Below are 18896 nucleotides of genomic sequence, written 5' to 3'. Positions count from 1 at the left end.
CCTGTGGAGCTTTAATGAACTCCAGGCCCAGGAGAGGTAAGGCAGCGCTGGAAAACAATAGTGAACACACTTGGTTGTATCTCTATTAATTTAGAAACAGAAGCTTTTGGACTAAAGGGGGAAACATAACCATGCTTCTGCTGCAAATTGTACAAATATTACAACATATCACATGAAACAAATGAACAGCCAAGTGCCTTTAGTGATTAAACCTTGAAATGTTTTAACTCATTCTGTTACCACTAATTCCCTGCAAACAAGCTCTTGCTGCAACACGTGTTCCCAGAATAAGACATTCAAATTGTATTTATTAAGTCAATTTAAGAATGTCTTTTTATTTACAAAACTCATTAAATTACAAGGGTGTAACATAAATGTAATCAAACCAAGAGCAATACAAAGCAATACAATACAACAATTTGGTAAAAATTGGGTTAAATATAATATAGTAAAATTAATAAATAAATTTAAAAAAATGATAAACAGTTTTAAAGTGACCAACAAAATTCTAATTGAAAACAGAAAAACAATGTTTTGATTTTTATTCCAAACTGTGAGTGACAAATGAGGCCCTTTATAGTAATTAAACAGTGGAAATAAAGCATCTACAGCTAAAGTGCTTTACCTCCGTTTTTGAGTTTAGATTGCTGAACATTTTAGAGAATATCATTTTCCAACCTAAGCTAGAGCAGTGGTGTCCAAACGTTTTACCACAGGGACAAAATTGGCCTATTGAAAGTACTCTGGAGTCATTGTTTTCTTAATTATAAATTCACAATGATTTAATAATGCATTTGTTTCTTTTTAACCTGCTGAGCCATAAGATAACCCTGCAATATTTCAAACTGCACTTAAAATAATTTTAGTTGTGAAAAAGGGGTCTGTGATGTTTGCCTTAAAGCTATAGTTGGTAATCCTGTTCAGAAAATGTTTTTGTTTTTTTCCTTCCATCCTTACAGTAGATAATATATCATGTATTCAGAAATAGGAAGTTAGAATAATCGATGTCTGTGAGAGATGCAGGCCTGTAAAACCTTTTTACAGGCCTGCAAAAGAGTTTTGGTCCTGCTTTCACTCTCCTCTGTCCCTCAAATTCGTGAGATTTTTTTCACACCTTGAGGAGCAGAAGACCAGGTAAGAGGGTCTTGCGCATGTGTAGTTACTCAAAAAGGGACTTAGTGAAACTCTTGGAAAAATTGCACACTACCTTTAATAAAAAAAGATATTCTTGAATTGTGGTTGGAGGCCACACATTTTTTTTCCAAGGAACACCAATGGCCCCTGGGCCACACTTTGCACACCCCTGATCTAGGACCTACCTTTTTAATCTCATTTTGTCAATGTCAGCTTTATAAAAGTTCTGCTACAGCTCTCTGCCCTTACACTTAGAAAATTCCAGCATGTTTGCAAGAGCAATAGAGGCATTTTGTGTCAGCATGGCCTCTAGTGTAATTACTATAATATAAAAAAAGAATATGTTATGTTCACTGCAAACCAGATTGAAAGCCAGCTGTTAGATTTTATCCAAATGGACCTACAAAGGTTGAAACTCCTTTGTTCTTAAACCCAGTTAGATTTGAGTGTCGTCTGGAAAGCTTTGTCTTTCGAAATGAAACGAACCTTTGTTTAGCAGAAATTCTAATCCCTCAGCATCATCTAAGTCCTGATAAGAAGGTGCTCCACTTTGTCAAAGGTAGCATTTAGTGGCTAGATCTGAGAACTTCAAGATATCAGGTTAGAGGATGGATGGAGGGATAGCACTGAGCAAGGTGCGACACAGCAGAACGGGTCATATAGACCCTGGAACATCATAATCTTGGTGTTTTAAGGTTATTCATATTTGTGGATGTAAGAAATGTAACAAAAAATGTAACACTGTTGCTGCCTTCATATGGGACCATATTTAAAAAAAAACAGTGTCTAGGAAAATGTAAATATTTCGAAACAATGCGCTTTTGCTTACATATGCAGGAACCGGCATGGACGGCTGTCAATGCATAAGTGTTAAAGTGAAGAAGACTAGTTTGACAGTCCTGCGTCTCCATCATCCAAACATCCCTGCATCTCCCGGTAAAGCAGCCGTTTAAAACGCAGTTGTATAATCTGAAGAAGGGAACAAGGGGTACAATGCAGCTGCTTCATATGGGGGTGGAGGATCAATAGGCTGTGGTCCAGTGATCCAGGCAGGATCATACGAGGTTCCAATCTCTTCATATCTGAAGCCACTGGAAGGAGGTAAGAGATTTTCATCTGACAGCTCAGGCAAGATGACGATGGGGAGTTTAAGCACCATCTTTGAAGCAAATGTGATGTCAAGATATACCTGTAAGAAAAAAAAATCTAAATGAGTAATAGAGAAAAAGATGAAGACATGTTTCAGTTTTCATTTTTTTTTTTCAAATAATCCATCATCCATTTTTAATTTAAAACCGGAAAAAAAATAAGTAAACATTTATTTATATTGGACTTTTAAAATCTTTATTGCAAAGTGTCTTGTGTAAAATGAGCGGCCTTAGGTATGGGCAATATAAACTATGAGCAAACAATGAAAAAAAATCATACAAAAAAACAAAAAAACAATGCATTGTTGCAACACAAGTAAAAAGAAGAGGTCTAATGATGTGTAAATGACTTCTGAGGATTTTACAGTGCACTGACACAAAAATTTAAATAACACATACGTATCATCACAACAAGTCTGTCTGGTGGAGTGGTGACATAGTGGTTAGAGCGGGGCGCTTGTGTCTTGGAAAGGCTGCAAGTTTTCCAGTTCTACCACTGCAGACTGCCAAGTCCCTCTGCAAGACCTTTAGCCCCAGAATGGTCCCCAGGTGCCCCACAGTGGCAGTCCACTGCTGGTGCAGGTGAGCATGACCCATATACAGAGGCTTTAGTCCTCTTCGCGTCTGACCCGGGTTCAATTCTCGCCTGAGGTCCTTTACCGCATGTCTTTCCCCCTCTCTCAAACCCCATTTCCTGTTAGACTACTTTGTAAAAAAATTAAAATAAGCCTCTCATGCCATCAAATAAATAAATACAAAATTTGCAATGACAACTAAATATGCTGATTCATAGCTAAGGAGACAGACATGATGTCTTCACTATGTAGAAAGTAATAGCATTAAGAAAAAGCCATTGAATGACAAAGGTGGGACCAAACCTTTGACCCTCTTTGAAAATTGACATTTTTTAAATGACTTTCTTGCTTGGTGTGCTAAAGCCCACCATGAAATACTTGCTAATTGCTGTTGAGTCTCACAAAACAAACCCTTACACCCGCACAGCCCCTCCAGATTGCCTTTCAAAATAGTGATAAAATAAATTCATGATGTCTTTAACACATGGCCATGAAGTAAAAATATTCATTCAATAATTACAAATGACATAAGAAAAAAAAATGTATTTAAGATAAAGATTGATTTATTAATTTGATGCATGCATCTTTCCTACTATCGCAAGAATTAGGACGAAAAGAATAATAAACAGTTTGATATACGTAAGTTAAATGTTACGACTACAGTTTTCTTCACAACCAGTCCTATTAAAAGAAATTAATTCTCCATAATTTGAGGGCTTGTTGGGGGTCCTGCCACCTCCCCCTCCCCTCCCCACCAGAGGTTAGGGACAACTGACCTGGTCCAGTCCCGGTGCGGGAAGTATGGACAGGACGTAGTCCACCTGGTGGTGCTGTGCAGGAACATCCTGACTGCTGCTGCTGCTGTTATGATCTCATAGTGGTCAGAACAGTGGACTACTGTAGAGTAGTTGTCTTGCAATCGGGTTCGACTCCAGCTTCATGTGTCATTGTGCCCCTGGGCAAGGCTCTTAACCCCAAGTTGCCCATGGATCTGCGTATTGGTGTATGAATGTGTGTGCATCAGTGAGTGCGACTGGCTGAATGTGGATAAAGTGTAAAATGCTTTGAGTGGTCGGTATGACTAGAAACGTGCTATATAAATTCAGTCCACTAACTTTAATTATCACGCCAACCTTCCATGGCCCCAGTAAACACATGCTGTTGCTCTTCTCCTTTTTCTTTCTGTTTATTGCCTCCTTTAAAGCCTTATTTGCCATTTAATTTCCATTACCACCATAATATGCTGGTACTCATAAAAAGTTAATTATTAAGTCCACCATGTTTACTTTTTTACTCACTTTCTTCATTGTGTTTGTGGAAATCCTGTTTAGATGTCTGGTCTACTTTCGACATGGTTACATTGTAAACTTACAAATGAGGAACTGGACTCTATGAAAAATGAAACAACTGTGCCATCTAAAAGTGTGAAAAAGTTCAAAATTGCATCCGAATGAAAATCTTTAGCTTGTTTTGTTTTATTTGGCTGAAGTCCTCTTTATCAGGGATCCTAACAGAACTTGTGCAAGCTTTAACGCATTTTCAGGTTTTCTTCCTCTTTCTACAGCTGAGCTACTCCCTTCAGCTACAAATTAACGATATTTTCATAGTACCTCCCTTAAAATTCTCCACCGTTCCCTTAAAGAAAACTAGGAGGCAGCAAATAACATCTGACAAGCAATGGTGTAAAATGTTGGAATTTCATTAATCTTGTTAGACAGACAAACTCATATGTCATCAGCAGCATCACCATCTTCTGTCTGCATGTATTATCCTTCAAGGGTCACAAGAGCCTGGTGCCGATCTCTAGCAGAGATTGGGCAAGAGTCGGAGAACAACACAGAGACGCGCAACTCTGCATAAACACACACTCAGAGCTAAGGGGAATTTAGAGAGACCAAATAACCTCACAGTCATATTTTCTTGACTGTTGGATGAAGACGGAGTACCCGGAGATAACATATGCAATGTGGTACAACATGTAAACTCCATGCACAAAGATCCCAGGCTAGGATCTAATTGCAGGACCTTCTTGCTGCTGGGCAACGCTGCTTCCAACAATGCAGCTTACAATGAAAAGATACACAACATTTTTATAAAAGGGGCATTAAGGTGATAAGGTGACATACAAAGAAAACATTACAGGTCCAAGGATTGATCTTTGGAGCCCTCCTCGTGGGCCCTCACTGGTTCCAGTGAAGAAAACTGTTTTTATCACAAGTGGTTTTAATCACAAGATTAAAACCACTTGAGAGCTTCACTAGAAGTGCATTTTCATGATTAATGAACAATTATCAAATACTTTAAACATTTTTAAAAAGAATTATACATGTATTTTGGGATTCTAAGAGAAAATCAATGAAGACTATTGAGTTGTTTCTTTTTACCTGCAGCATGGCTGCCGTGCCTTTTTTAATGGTAATGGCTTTGCTTTTAATTTTGCTGTCACTAGCTACATAAATATTTGTACAGTACACATGGAAATTGGATGATAATGTAATTAAGCATAATTTACAAACAAGTGAATAGATCTACTGGTGAAGCTTACCTTCAGCCTATACTCCAGCTTGATGATAGGACAAACCAAAATGGATGGAGGTAGATCTCTGGGGATGGTAAACACCTTTGTCACGACTTCTGTGCCACCCCATGACTTAACAGCACCAGCTTTTTCCTGAAGGATGTTGTGCTTTTCAACTTTTAGATAGTCTCCTCCATTGTACGTCTTTTTCTTGTCCAGTACAAATCTGGCGTTGACTGAACGATTTGAAAGATTGGTGATTTTAGTTGTGACACGGAGGTCATCACCTGTCCAACCGAAAAAAGATGGTCTGTTTAAACATTATTTAACTTTTTTGAAGTTTAATAAAACTGTTCAATTTCAGCCCTGTGCAGAGTCGGCTGCAGAAAAAAAAAATGAAAGCGGGGACATTTCATTATTTTGGGGCGGTTGGGGTGTTACTGTCCGAAAGTGAATGGTTACACTGTTGATAGGGAGGCTGTTTCCCCCCCATTGTAAAAAAAAATGTTTGAACATTGAATAACTTGTCTTTGTAGTGTGTTCATTTCAATAGAGATTAAAAGGATTTGCAAATCATTGTATTTCAGTAGTTTGTATGTTTCGGTAGTATTTGCTTTTAAAACCTTTATTTTCAATAAATTTAGCAAAAAAAATTATCTAAGCAGCAAAAAATCTGAAATGACAGGCTTTTTTTTCTGAGCTGAGCCAGAATTATCCAGTTTGATTTTGAGCAAAAGATTATCAATTTTTGTTCAGATTTATTCAAAAATCACAATATATATTTTTTTCTCCACTAAGTAAGAAGCAACCTGTCTTCATTGTGTAGATAGTGGGAGATAGGCACTTATCTCCACCAGATGGTGCTTATCTGGTGGAGATAGGCACCAGACCCCCTACCGCCACAACCATGCAAGGACAAGAACCGCCACAGTCTAAGGTTGTTTTTAAGAATAAAGGGAGATAGTATTTACCAGCTTTGTATCCCATCTGCCTTGTGTAGACATCCAATAAAACTATTCCAGAGCTTAAAGCAATATTTCTCTCCTTGCTTTTATGTTGAGGAACCTGAGAAGACATTTCAACATGGTAGTTTGCATACATTAAATGATGCAGGATGATGGTCTGGTTTGCTAAAACAACCCTTCATTCATAAAATTGTATCAGTATTTGTATAACTCTATTTTCTTTCTTACCGTGATCCCTGGTAAATTCATCTCTGCTTTGGAGACAAATGTGAAGTGGGTTTTAGCTTTTTTCGCTGGCACCATTGACTGTTTAAGTGTGGCTTTTAAGGTGTGAATAATTTGGCCAAATATTGAGGAGAAGGATGAAGGCAATCTTCTGTTAATTTAAAAAAATTACAAGGTTTAAAATCTGCAAAGAAATAAAATATGAAATGTGAGGCAATTAAAGAGAGAGTACCTTTCCGGGATCCTAAAACTGAAAGGAAATACGTGTCGTCCTTTCCCAATAATTTCTCTCTCTGAAAAAAAAGAGACACGTTTTGTTTTATTCAGCATTATCAACACATCAAATTAGGGAAAATAAATAACTTTCTTTAAACTTAAATGTATACGTCACCATTTTGTCTTGTTTCTTTCAAGATATGCTGCTTCATTCGGTAATATTTCTGTTTATACGAGTAGTCCTCTGAAATTTCTGGGTTGACTTTTCCCAATAGCCCGTAATGTTCGCTAAATTGAACCCGAGCTTTTCCTTTGGCAATAAAAGCAAGTGACTGGATTCTCGTTTCTTTAGAGGCTTCCAGGATGATCCGTCCATTGATAGTGTCTCCATTTGTGAAAATGTTCTTGCTGTTGATGGCGTCATATTCGATTTGAAAGTTTTTGATGGTCATTTTCAGCAGAGTGGGGACCACAAACCATGGTGAAACTTACTCTGAAAGTGTGCCTAACAAATTTAGTCCACAGCATTTAGGGAAGCTTGGAAATCCAGCAAAACCTGTTTCTATTGCATCATGCCTGCAGATGACTTCAGTGTGGATTGCCTGCATACCAGATGAGACTTATTTTCTGGAAAAAAACATTCCAACTACGACGTTATCATGCCAAGAAACTGAGCTAATGATAAATTTGTTGTCATCATCAGGCTTCATCATCATGATTATTTTTTTTTAAGTTTATGCCAGAGTGACATGACAGATTCCTTGTAACAGGTTCCAGGTTTCTCTTTAGCATGCACTGCCAGTGAAATGGGAAATTTCCTTTTACATTGTGTTTCCTTTTTGCTATACCTCTAAATTTACTCACTGATAAATATCATGATGTTTTTGCTTTTGCTCGTCTACCTTTTTTGCCAAATATTGACATATATTAGATTTAAAGAGACGGCGCCAGAATCAGTTGCTCTCAAACGCAACGCAGAAGAGCAGTCAAAAAGGGGGAATGTGGGGGTAAATGAATGAGGAATTTAGACCAAAGCATTGCTGTTCCATTTAAATCCATAGATGTCAACTTAATGATTTTAATGTGAAAAGGAAGAATTGCATAACAAGATATGCCCCCTTTAACATAAAGTATACCAGAGAAAATAAGACAAGAGCATAATAACACCACAAAATAGACACAAGCTTAAGGCAATATAACATTTGACGTGTTTCATAAAGGTCAGTTAGGCCAACATTTTTCAAATAAGCTTTAGATGTACAAGTCACAATAAGTTACAAAGAATTGTCAATATGCACATTCAACAATTTGTATCCCTATTTACCTGTGCTCTGCAATTTTCTCCCATTCTACAGTCATTATTATTTCTGCCAGTAAAAATGTTCATATCTCTTGTTAATTCTGTTAAATTGTATATGCATATATTTTTTTAAAGTTTTAATTGCCCTCTATTTCCATTTATTTTGGTTTTCTTTCCTGTTTATGCTTGTTGCCTTTTATGAAAAATAAGGCGGGAGGTGGGAAAAATCACCTTTCCATATCTGAAAAAGTCAGCAATGAACTGAATTAATCAAATACACGGAGGTAGAAACTAGTGAACACATAGCTGTTAACAAAATTAAAAATTGTGAAACAACTTTATGGGACAAACCTAATTTACAGGTTATCCCAGGTCCTCCTTGGACAAACCTTTGGAATATCAACAGAGGCTCTGGGGTTGTTTAGAAATACAAATCACCTTCGGGGTGAGCCATCCATGGCGCCTGGTTGCTGTCAAACCTGAAACCCTGGATTCTAAAACTCTCTGAATGACTGGTCATTCATTCTACAGGTTTTGCATTTTTACCTGTAGATGAGATCTGAATTGGCCCGCTAAAATCCAAACATTTAGATTTCTTCATAGAAGCATAATGAATGAGACCATCCATTAACTGTCGATACCCTGTAGTCTAAACAAACACTCCAGATTTGACCGTTGACCTACGAGAAATGCTCCAGGTCTCTTCAAAATGTTTGTGCCGCACCTTTTAGATCGAGCCACAACATGTTTTAACCTACGCAACTGGTGTTCTTAAGTCCACCAAGTTTGAGTGTTGCACTCAAAAAGATGTCTGTCTGAAGGCCTGTACTTTATATTGCAACTATATTGTCATCTTAATAACATTGTGAACAATATTAAGACCACAAGGTACTGTTAGAAATGCAGTATACAGTTCTTATATTCCCAGTGCCATGAATATCTGTTTTTCTTCACATTCCCCCTTTTTTCATCTTCATCAACATTTAACAAACATGTCAACCATCACCAGAATTTGTATTCTAGTGCAGCCTGGCCTGTTAATCTGTCTTAAAGTTGTTTTGTGTGAATAATCCTAGTTTTCTTCTTTACAATTTAAAAAAGCATTTAAAAGAATCTGTGAATGGCTAGAAGGTTTGACCAAACAAATCAGACCCACACAGTTTGATCACCCTGTCAGATTTGGTTAGTTTGTTTTCTTCATACACAGCCCAGTTCTTAATCATGAGTAAAGAACCTCTAAGACATCCAATGAACTGAACTAACTAGAACCAAAATTATGAAGGTAGCTGTTGTCTTCAAAACAAGTTAACTCAACTTTAGGGAAAGACTTTTCAACTCTGAAAGATAGATTGCTTAAGTTACTGAATTCATAATTATTGTTTGAACTTGATATTTTGGAGTTGAGGTAACTAATTATATTATATTAGCCAATAAAGAAAACCACACACACAATTTAAAGTCTTTGTAATATATTTATTATCCAAATTTGTGATAGAGCATTACTATATGATCTATTATTAATGACAGAGATAAAGTTAAAACACAGAAATTATGTAAGAAATAGAATATTTATGTAAAATTGTGTCAATCTGGTATGTTAGTTGTTCGTTTTTAACCTTTAAAAGCAGCTATAATTGTCTTTTCATCATGTTTAATATTAATAGGACACATCATTCCAAGGATGGTTCGTTCAAATTGCCCCATAGGTAGGACCACTAGAAGTCGAGGGCTCTGCTGGTGGACATGGACGTGCAAAGCCCCTGTCTGGATGGTCAGGATTCCCACAGTTCCCCTGTGAGCCATTTATGAAGTCGGCAGCAGGTTCCACAGAAGGCACTTCAGAGGCTGGCAGGATGACTATATTAACTTTAATCTCTGGGTCTAAAGCATGCTTCACATCAAGGTAGACCTGTTGGGGGAAAAAAAGGTTGTTACTTCAATGTCGCTGTCAAAATCTTCAAAGAGATAATCAAAACAGCTGAAGTTTGTAACCATGAAGGCTTTCAGTTTTAGCTACACAAATGCAGTATTACATTAGAGTTTGCTGTCCATTTAAAATACTCCAGAGCATTAAAAATTGTTGCAATAATACCAGTAATGTCTGCAACGTGAACGGGACAGTCAAACATTTCCCTTCTCATCCAAGAAGCCTCGTTTATAAAGGCAGCAGGAGAAAAATATGAAAGGTTTAAAAAAGTCCAATGGCCAGTTCGCGATGCCATTGTCAGCAGGAGATGACATTTACCTCTGATGAAGGGACAGTGGCAATATTTTTTTAACCTTTGGAGCCTTAAGACCACCTGAATAAATGAGAATGTTTACCTCAAATATTGCAGGGGCAAAGAATGAGAATAAGCAAAAGAAAAATGTATACAAAGACAATTTTGCAATGTTTCAAATTGCTATACATAAAACCCAATTGATTGCTGATTGATAACCATTGTGAATGGAGGGGTTACAGTACAACTAAACACAGTCAATAAATACACTTTGTACCATTAGATCCCGACTCCACCCTCTTCTACTCCACGTACCAAGGATCCATTAATGAATATCACCACGTTGATTAACTCAATGCATTTTCCATCTGTTCCCAGCATAGTTCAACCTACTGCAAGCTGCAGAGGTTTAAACAATTCTTCAAGACCTGATTTTGTTTTAAAGTGGTCTTGGTCAAGACCAGCCCGGTTCTTCTGGGTTTTAAGGTTAGACCCATGAATCACTGAGTTAGAAAATACTCCTCAGCTTAACAGACAGATCGGTAAAAAAAGAAGACAAAAAATATATTTCTTGTCAACTATAGCAGTGACATAAAGAACACAGTATTTAAGCTCCAAAGACCTATTGGCTTAAAACTTCCCGAATAGAAAATTATGGACTAAAGGATTTTTTTCTCACAGGTTTCTAAGACCAGCCCTCTGCCTCGTTTTTTTCTGAATGCTTGCTCAAAATAACATACTTAAATCATATCATGCTTACATGCTTTTTTCCCCAGCGACTACAAACTCCATTTCAATCTGAAAAACTCACACGGAAAGAAAAAGACAATTGATACAATTATTTTAAGACTTTGGCGCTCAGACCGAGGCAGGAAACATTAGCGCTGGATTTTACTTTAATATGCATAAGCAGTTGTATGAGAACACCTGCTTATGCATATTAAAGAAGTCCCCCACCCCTCCCAAGGCCTGAAACTGGTGGTGGGGTGGAGATAGACGAAGTTTGTTCAGTCCATAGACTGCTGGTTGGCGAGACGATCTGCTTGAGCTGTAGTCGTGGATATAAAAACCTTTTAAGATTAACTCTGGATGCTGATTGGGCTTCGTGGAGGTGTTGTTCAAAGCTGATTGGCCTGGAAATCTTTTGATCAGGACTTCTTTCAAAGATTACTAAATTGTCTTGTTGCTTAGAAAGGAACGTGGCCATAAATCAGCTCTAAAGTGAGTAGTGGTTTGATAATGATTAGCTTAACCCATAAATAGATCTACTATCACTGCACAAACCATGCACTAGTAACATGTTACTGTTGTGCAAGGAGATAACGAGCATTCAGACAACATGTAGAGCTACTCCACAATTTGTTATAGTGCTAATATCAACTAAAAATGTCCTTTTTTCAGTTAGTTCAAAAACAGATAATGTAAAGATCTACGACCCACAAAGCATTTAGCACAGGCGTTTATTTCAGTTTATTTCAATGATCATAAAAACCTAATTTATTTTCTCAGAAAGTCTGAATGTTACATGGAACCAATAAAAAGGCGCTTTAATGCAAAAATGTGAAACCAGTGAAAATTACATCCCTGCACTGTACAGAATATTAAGATTAAGTCTCCCTTGGAATGACAGCACAAATTATGCAGCGCTGCAGGGAGGTAATCTGGCTCTGGTTCTGCTGAGGTGTTCAGGAAGCATTGGATGCTTTAACAGCTTCAGCTTATCTCAGGGGTGTCCACATTTTTTGGCTCGTGGGCCAAGAACTCAAGGGCCAAAAAATGTGTACAAAAAAATAACAAGCAAACAATTACTGTGATTTTTTTGTTTTACCTGCTCTTCAGAATATGATCATTTTAAATAAACAAATCTGCATCTATGCAGAAGTCATTGGTTAGCTGTAGCCCTATTTACTATGAAATTAAAGAGCATATAAAATGCGTGATTATTAAACACAAATGTTTTGTGTTTTACTCAATTGTAACATCTTGACTTTTCTGTAGTGTTTTTGCCCTAATTAAAAGTAAAAAGTGCTGGTGGGCCAAATGTTTCTCTAAATGCAGTTGGAGGGCCGCACAAAATCAGCACAGGGGCCGCAAATGGCCCCCAGGCCACACTTTAGACACGCCTGGCTCATCTGCATTATAGGGTCTGTTGTCTCTCTTTTTCCTCTTAAGATAATAATTAATAGATATTCAATAAATTGTTTTGTGTTTTATTTTGGAGTTTTAGGGCTGTCCAGTGGAATTGTTGTCAGTACTATTGCCTACTGTCTTGCAGTCCTGGGTTTGAATCTCACCGTGGGCTCTACATGTATGGAGTAATTATTTTCTCCCTCTGTATGTGTGGGTTCTCTGAAAAAACATCAATGACTGGTTGATCTGTCTCTTTATAATGCCGTTGGTACTGCGTAGTAATGGCCAGTTTGGACTTGATAAAACACCGAGGACCAATACCAGCAGATGGCATGGCTCCACAAATCATCTCACACTGGACTCCAAGGGATTTGGGTTCTTTTTCCACTCTCTCCCTCCAGACTCTGTGATATTGTTAAAATGCAAATGTTACTTTCAAATCACTAGAGGACTTTAAATCACTGACCAGCAGGGCAGTCCTCTGTTCTTCTTAGCCCACATAAGAAGTGGCTGACCTTGTGTCTGATGCTGCGTGGTAGACAACAGCTGCAGCCAATGCCTGGGATACATAGTGGACCGAATGTATGCGTGTGGTTGCTCTGGCTGCACATCAGAATCTTCACGAAGCTTTGTTGTTGCTTGTGCAGCAGTTCTTACCAAAAGGCCCGTTTACACTACACTTTTTTAACCGAGCCGAGACCAGTCCGAGCTCGGTAACCGAGATAACTCTTGTGTGTAAACGGTCAGCAGACTGAACCAGACCGCGCTAACGATAACCGGACCGCGCTAACTGCAGACCAGTTCCCTAGTAGGTCTCGGCCTGGTTTTATTTGGCCCGGTTCCCTGATAACGAGGAGCGCATGAGCAGACCGCGTCATCCCCTTACAGTCAGCTGACTGTCAGCGGGTTTCCCGGCGTGTCTGGCTGCACGTCCCGATTCACACTCCATTCAGACAAATTTCAGACATTCATAATAATACTAGCTTCCTTACCGTGCCACACGGTTTTCCAGTGATGACTCTGCTTATGAAACTCAGCGTCTGTTGTTTGTTTCCTGCGTCTGTAAATCCTTATTAGACGTTCATTTGTCTTATCCACGTCCCAAAGCCGACTCTGTCTAACAAAAACATCCTGAATGTGACGGGCGCCACCATTTTGATTTGCTCGGTCCCGCCTTCAATCCCAGAGAGCGGTAGTACCGCACATTGCCACTAGGAGGCGAGGAGCAACCAAGAACCAAGATAACCGAGATAACTCTTGTGTGTAAACGGCTGCATTTATCTCAGTTAACTGGACCAAGCTCGGAACCGGTCCTCGGCATGGCTTGGTTTTTAGGTGTAGTGTAAACGGGCCTATATTTTCCTTCCACTCAACTTTCATTGATATATGAAATGATGCGGCCATTTGTCAACATCCAGATTTTTACTAACAAACCTGCAACACAACTGACATGTCTTCCCCCTCAGTTGTCTTGGTCATAACATAACATTTCCTGTAGTAAAATATTTTTTATTTGTTCTATGTAAAATTCCTATTAATTCCTTAACACCTCGGAAAAGCCACAGACCTATGAGACGACACGTTGAAGCAAATATTCATGCAAATGGCTGGATTTTTTGTTGGCTGGCTATTAGATATTCAAAATATTTTTTAATGGACTAATGTAGTGTTAACCATTTTCAAATAAACTTAATTTGGGGTTTTAATTTGTTGTTTAAGTCATAATCCCTCAAAATTAACTGAACTAAACATTCAAAATGGATCAATCTATAAATCTAGTGTATGGATTTTAGTTTGACTTGATTTACTGAACTAAATGAACTTTTAAGGATATTCTGATTTATTAAGAAGTATGTGTAGGACCGCAATAAGCAGAAGTCCTGTAGGACATGTGCCAGACAGAGACACCGCTTCTTGTGTTCAGCCTTCATATGAGAGAGAGTTTCTCTAATCTTTGCTGCCAATTAAACAAGTCATACAGAAGGTTTGATTAGTTTGTCCTGCTTTGTGATTTTTTTACCCTTCAATGTAACATAAGGTTGATGACCACATTGCTGCTATCTAATTATCATTGTTGGAGCGGCTTACCTTTAACCTGTACTCGACTTTGATGATGCTACAGCTGAGCATGGAGGGCTGCAGATCTTTGGGAATGGTGAAGACATTTGCAACGTTTTCTGAGGCAGATGGAGGGATGGGTGTTCCCTCCTCTTTGATTATGTCTCTGTCGTCACGCATTTTCTCTTCCCCCCCTGCAAGAAACTGTCCTTCCTGTATATAGAGTACTTGGGCTTCACATCGTGGGGTGAATTGTTCTGAATCCTAATTAAAACGCTCACGTCGTCTCCTGTGGCAGAAACAAAAACGAATCAAAACGGCGATTTATCACAAATAATTATCACTTTGAAGACCTCTGACCTTGGAAGAAACCTGATCGCTCAAGTTTAACATCCATGGCGACACTTCCTGACGTGAAAACTTTCATCTTCTTTTCCACCGATTCATGTACAGGTTCCTAGAAGACAACTCAATCTATAACACTTTTTTAAATCTGTGTCTCATAAAATAGGACTCCTGGACTTGACTGGAGGAGTTATTCACTCTTTATACATAGGTGCCTGTCAACAAGACGGTCATTTAAAACTCCATTAGATCTAAAGTTCTCAGAAACTTGACGATGGGGGACTATGTTAAAAAATGTAATGACTGAATAATGCTATAAAAACAACAAATTCAAAATGTTTAGACCTCCGAAACTCCACCCCAGACTCCTGTTCTACATCCCTACCAGGAGCTTTTCTTGGGGTTAAGCTTCCTGCTGTCAAAATGCACCTTGAGATTATTCTCACCAGCCTGCATTTTGTATGCGTTTTAAACTTTTTTTTTTCAATACATAAACTATTACAGAAAATAGAGATCCGATCTTACCATCAACCCAGGGATTGAGTTTATGTCTGCTTTTGCAGCAAAACTTATCGGGATCCAGCTCTTCTTGTTCCTCTTCATTGTTCTGCTCAGAACAGCCTCCAGGCAGTATGACGTCATTCCATGTCTGCCGCTGAAGGAGCAAGGAATGCCCCTAAAAGTGGAAATCAAAAGGACCAGGTGATAGTAAGAGTCATGCAGAAAAAAGCTGACACCTATTTCTGAAAATAGTCAAAACCAAAGCAAATGCATGTGGTAGGACCCGTAATTGTATTTAAAATGAACATTATCAAGCTCTATAAGCAACTATATCAAGCTCTATCATAGTATTTTTACTTGCAAGGCTTGTATTTGATAATTTTGATAAGGAAATTGTTTCTTCAGGCATTACCTAAAGTGACTCCCACATCTGTACAAAACATTGTTGAAATGTCAGGTTTTTGTGATGTGAAAAATTGAGACCATGGTAAATAATTGGGAAATTATTTTAGAAGTTTTTTCATATGAATCCTTTAGATTAAACTGGAAAATGAGTCAATCTTTAGGATTTGGCAACTTCACAATATTTGCTCTCTCTACCTTTGTCCAAATCTATCAAATTCTTTCTCATATCTGCTCTGCACCTCCCCTTTTTCAGGTTACTCAACAGGTTTTTCTGTCACTTGATGTTCTACTTGGTTGTCCCTGAACCTTTCTCTGCCGTGAGGTCTTTCCTTTGATGTTTGGATTGGATACCTTACTCAAATAGTGATGCTGAAAATCCCTCTTCCACTTTCTAGCATTATGAAATATAGCCCAGAAATTCATCTTGATTTGATCAAATCATAACACCCTTGCATAAAACTTCAGGAGATTTTAAACAAGTCTGGATGCTTTTCTTGAAAGTAATTTTGTGTTGCAATTCTGTTCATTTCGGTTTATGGAAAAACAGGGGATGGATTTTATATTTGAAACTCAACCAGCACCTTTTGGAAATTGCTGTAGCTCCTTAATTGTTGCTGTCAGCTTTTTGGCACCTTGACCAATTAAACCTTTGACCAATTTCAGTCTCTATTAGGTTTTGAGCTTCCATAAAGTCGCTGTTTTCTCATATTTTCTCTAATTATTCCTGAATTCCTTCATTCCTCAGTCAGCCATGATATGAATGAAAGGTGCAAACGTTCTAGAAAGACGTGCTAGGATAGCTAAACTTTGTTTTCGAATCATCAGATTCTCTGTAATTTATGTATGGCATGTTGACACAAGAAGCCTAAATGCCAAAAGTGAATCAAAAGGTGCCTCAACAACCTATTAATTGTAGGAGTAGAAGGTTTTATACTTTTTTATTTCCCTTTAAAGGGGACATATCATGCTTTTCAGTTCTTCCTTTTTACATTGAAATAATGCAATTATCGCCTATATAAAGTGGAACTGTAATGTTGTGGTCCGAATTCATCATCAATTTAACCCCACGTTCCCCTTTTTTACCCATGTTCTGAGTTGCGTTTAAGAGCAACTCGTTTTGGTTCTGTCTCTTTAAATCTAAAGGAGGCACTTCACCCAACAACAAAACGTGAAAAAGGGGGCCAAACATGGCTATTGTGTTATTAATTTCATTCTACGTTTGCCTTGTTTTTGGTAAGTTGTTGTAACAGAATGTGGAAACAAAATTCAAATTGAGTTATCAAAGTCAAAACTTTTAAACACAAAAATAATTTACCCATATTCACAAAGATTCTCTGAGTCCTCTCACAGAGCTTCTCTTTGTCTAAAAATATCTACCTAAGAGTCATAACTTAAGAGGTATTCAGATCGCTGCTGAGAGCGACTCTGAGGACTCGATGGAGATTTTTATTCTAGTGAGGAGGTGTGGTTGACCCTGTTGCTAAGTGTGATGCTGACTTCTAAGAGCTGTGATTGCTTGATAGTAGAAGAAGAAAAACAACACAAACATGTTACCAATAATCAAAAGAGAGAAATTCACTAATTAGTCTGGATGAAAAAATGTTTGTCATAATGATGAAACGCAGGAAAATTAATTGATTGTCACACAGCATCAAAATGTTTAAACGCACTTTGTCCTCATCATTCTTTTGATTTGCTTATTGTTATGTTTACTCACCAGTCGTTTTACTACTTCATCTAATATGCTCTCCAGTGTTTCACTGGGATTGCCTGCTTGTATAAAGTGAATGTATTTGATAAAACAACCGAAAGAATATGGAAAAGATTTAACTGGTCAGCATTGCACCTGTCCCACAACTCTGGGAGGAGAATAGAGGAGATTTGAAAGGTAAATTGGTCCCCGGATCACGATGCTAATACGCGGACTTTGAAGTGTATCAGTGCATCGTTTTCTTTGCACGTCTTATTGCCTGAAAAGTGAGAAGCGCTGCAGCAATCACAAGCGAAGAGATGGCATCACACAAGCGAACCTGTAGATGACAACTTAGGCTGCTGACATTATCATGCAATACAGAAAATACTTTTGCCTCTTTTATATATATTCTTGTACATTTTCCACTTTTTATTCATGATTATTCAATATATTTTCTAATATTTTTTTATCCTCAAAAAATTATGTTACTAGAGCCACACCTTTAACCCGTCAGGCCGCTGAAACTACTTAATTTCCCTCTATGGGAATTAAGAACTTTATTTTATTTGCATATTGATAATTGTATAATTGTTACAAAATTTATATGCTAATTTCCTCCACTGTCTAGGTGGTGGATGAGCCAATCAGCTCTCTCTGTTTCCACCAGCTTCCCTGTTAAAGACACTCTTAGGCTCGCTAAAAGTCCTCCTCACTACTCCTAACATTTTTCCACTTTAGGAGCTCTCTGAGGGCCTGAGACACTTTGTGAATAATTTTTATCTTACCGGTAAAATTCTGAGAAAAATCTGAAAATATGAGAACTTCTAAAATTTTTCCTAGAATGATGTCACTAAGAGCTACTTTTAGTCTTAGGATTCTTTGTGAATACGGGCACAGCCATTTGACCAGGGGAGTGTACACTTTTGAGAGGCAGTGTGTTTCTTACTCATTAGGGAACTGAAAGGAGAATGGATAGACGTGAGTTCCTGGAGTCAAAACATTCGAGTCTAAAAAAAAATAAAATAGAAAAAAGGACATTTGAAAGATTTACAAAAAATGGGTACAATTGATTCATATATTTTTCTTTACAAATAGATTCAGAATTGAAGGTAAGACTTCTGAGATATGCTGCATTTTCAAAGGAGACATCAAAAAGGAGAGAAGTCATTACACTACGAGAGCTCATACAAGATAAAAGACAAAAAACATAGCTCTCTGTGGGGTCCCAAAATGAGGGAATGAGAATGCATTAGTGAGCTGTTCTCATCTAAATCACAGTTCAAAGTATTTTAATTACTTTGATCTCCAAGCCAATTTGAACTGTAATAAATTTTATGGGTATATTGAGTATAAACAAATGCCCTTTAGCAGGTAACTGGAGCAAAAGCAAAAAAAAGAAATATGTGCAAGAAGTATAATGTTATAGTAATGTAAGTGCTCTGTGACAGAAACATAATGAACCAT

General features: G+C 37.8%; 2 protein-coding genes across 2 annotated transcripts in view; both read right to left on the bottom strand.

The window, feature by feature from the left end:
• Window positions 1-315: 315 nt before the first annotated feature.
• LOC118556503 (arrestin domain-containing protein 3-like) lies at window positions 316-7353 on the bottom strand. The gene is made up of 6 exons (XM_036144393.1): window positions 6957-7353; window positions 6798-6858; window positions 6569-6716; window positions 6347-6440; window positions 5403-5662; window positions 316-2323 (listed from the first exon to the last, which is right to left on the bottom strand). Exons 1-6 carry the CDS (start codon window positions 7231-7233, stop codon window positions 2084-2086), a joined length of 1080 nt encoding a protein of 359 aa, XP_036000286.1. The 5' UTR covers window positions 7234-7353; the 3' UTR covers window positions 316-2083.
• A 2418-nt stretch (window positions 7354-9771) lies between these two features.
• The window catches only part of LOC118564781 (arrestin domain-containing protein 4-like), a 9919-nt gene continuing 794 nt past the window's right edge, over window positions 9772-18896 (bottom strand). The window contains 6 exon segments of the mRNA XM_036143851.1: window positions 9772-9990; window positions 14519-14656; window positions 14659-14777; window positions 14849-14945; window positions 15359-15509; window positions 18379-18439. Of these exon segments, the coding sequence (XP_035999744.1) occupies window positions 9772-9990; window positions 14519-14656; window positions 14659-14777; window positions 14849-14945; window positions 15359-15509; window positions 18379-18439 (785 nt within the window).

The sequence above is a fragment of the Fundulus heteroclitus genome, chromosome 12 (genome assembly GCF_011125445.2).
Source record: "Fundulus heteroclitus isolate FHET01 chromosome 12, MU-UCD_Fhet_4.1, whole genome shotgun sequence".
Taxonomy (NCBI): Eukaryota; Metazoa; Chordata; class Actinopteri; order Cyprinodontiformes; family Fundulidae; genus Fundulus; species Fundulus heteroclitus.
The sequence above is the reverse complement of the archived record's forward strand: the minus strand, read 5'-3'. Positions and strand labels throughout refer to the sequence as shown.

Coding starts and splice junctions, on each gene's coding strand:
- LOC118556503 (XM_036144393.1), bottom strand. CDS start 7,233: ATGACCATCAAAAACTTTCAAATCGAATATGACGCCATCAACAGCAAG. Junction 6,717..6,797: donor AGTTTTAGGATCCCGGAAAG/GTACTCTCTCTT, acceptor TTAAATTAACAG/AAGATTGCCTTCATCCTTCT. Junction 5,663..6,346: donor GCAGATGGGATACAAAGCTG/GTAAATACTATC, acceptor TCGGTTGGACAG/GTGATGACCTCCGTGTCACA.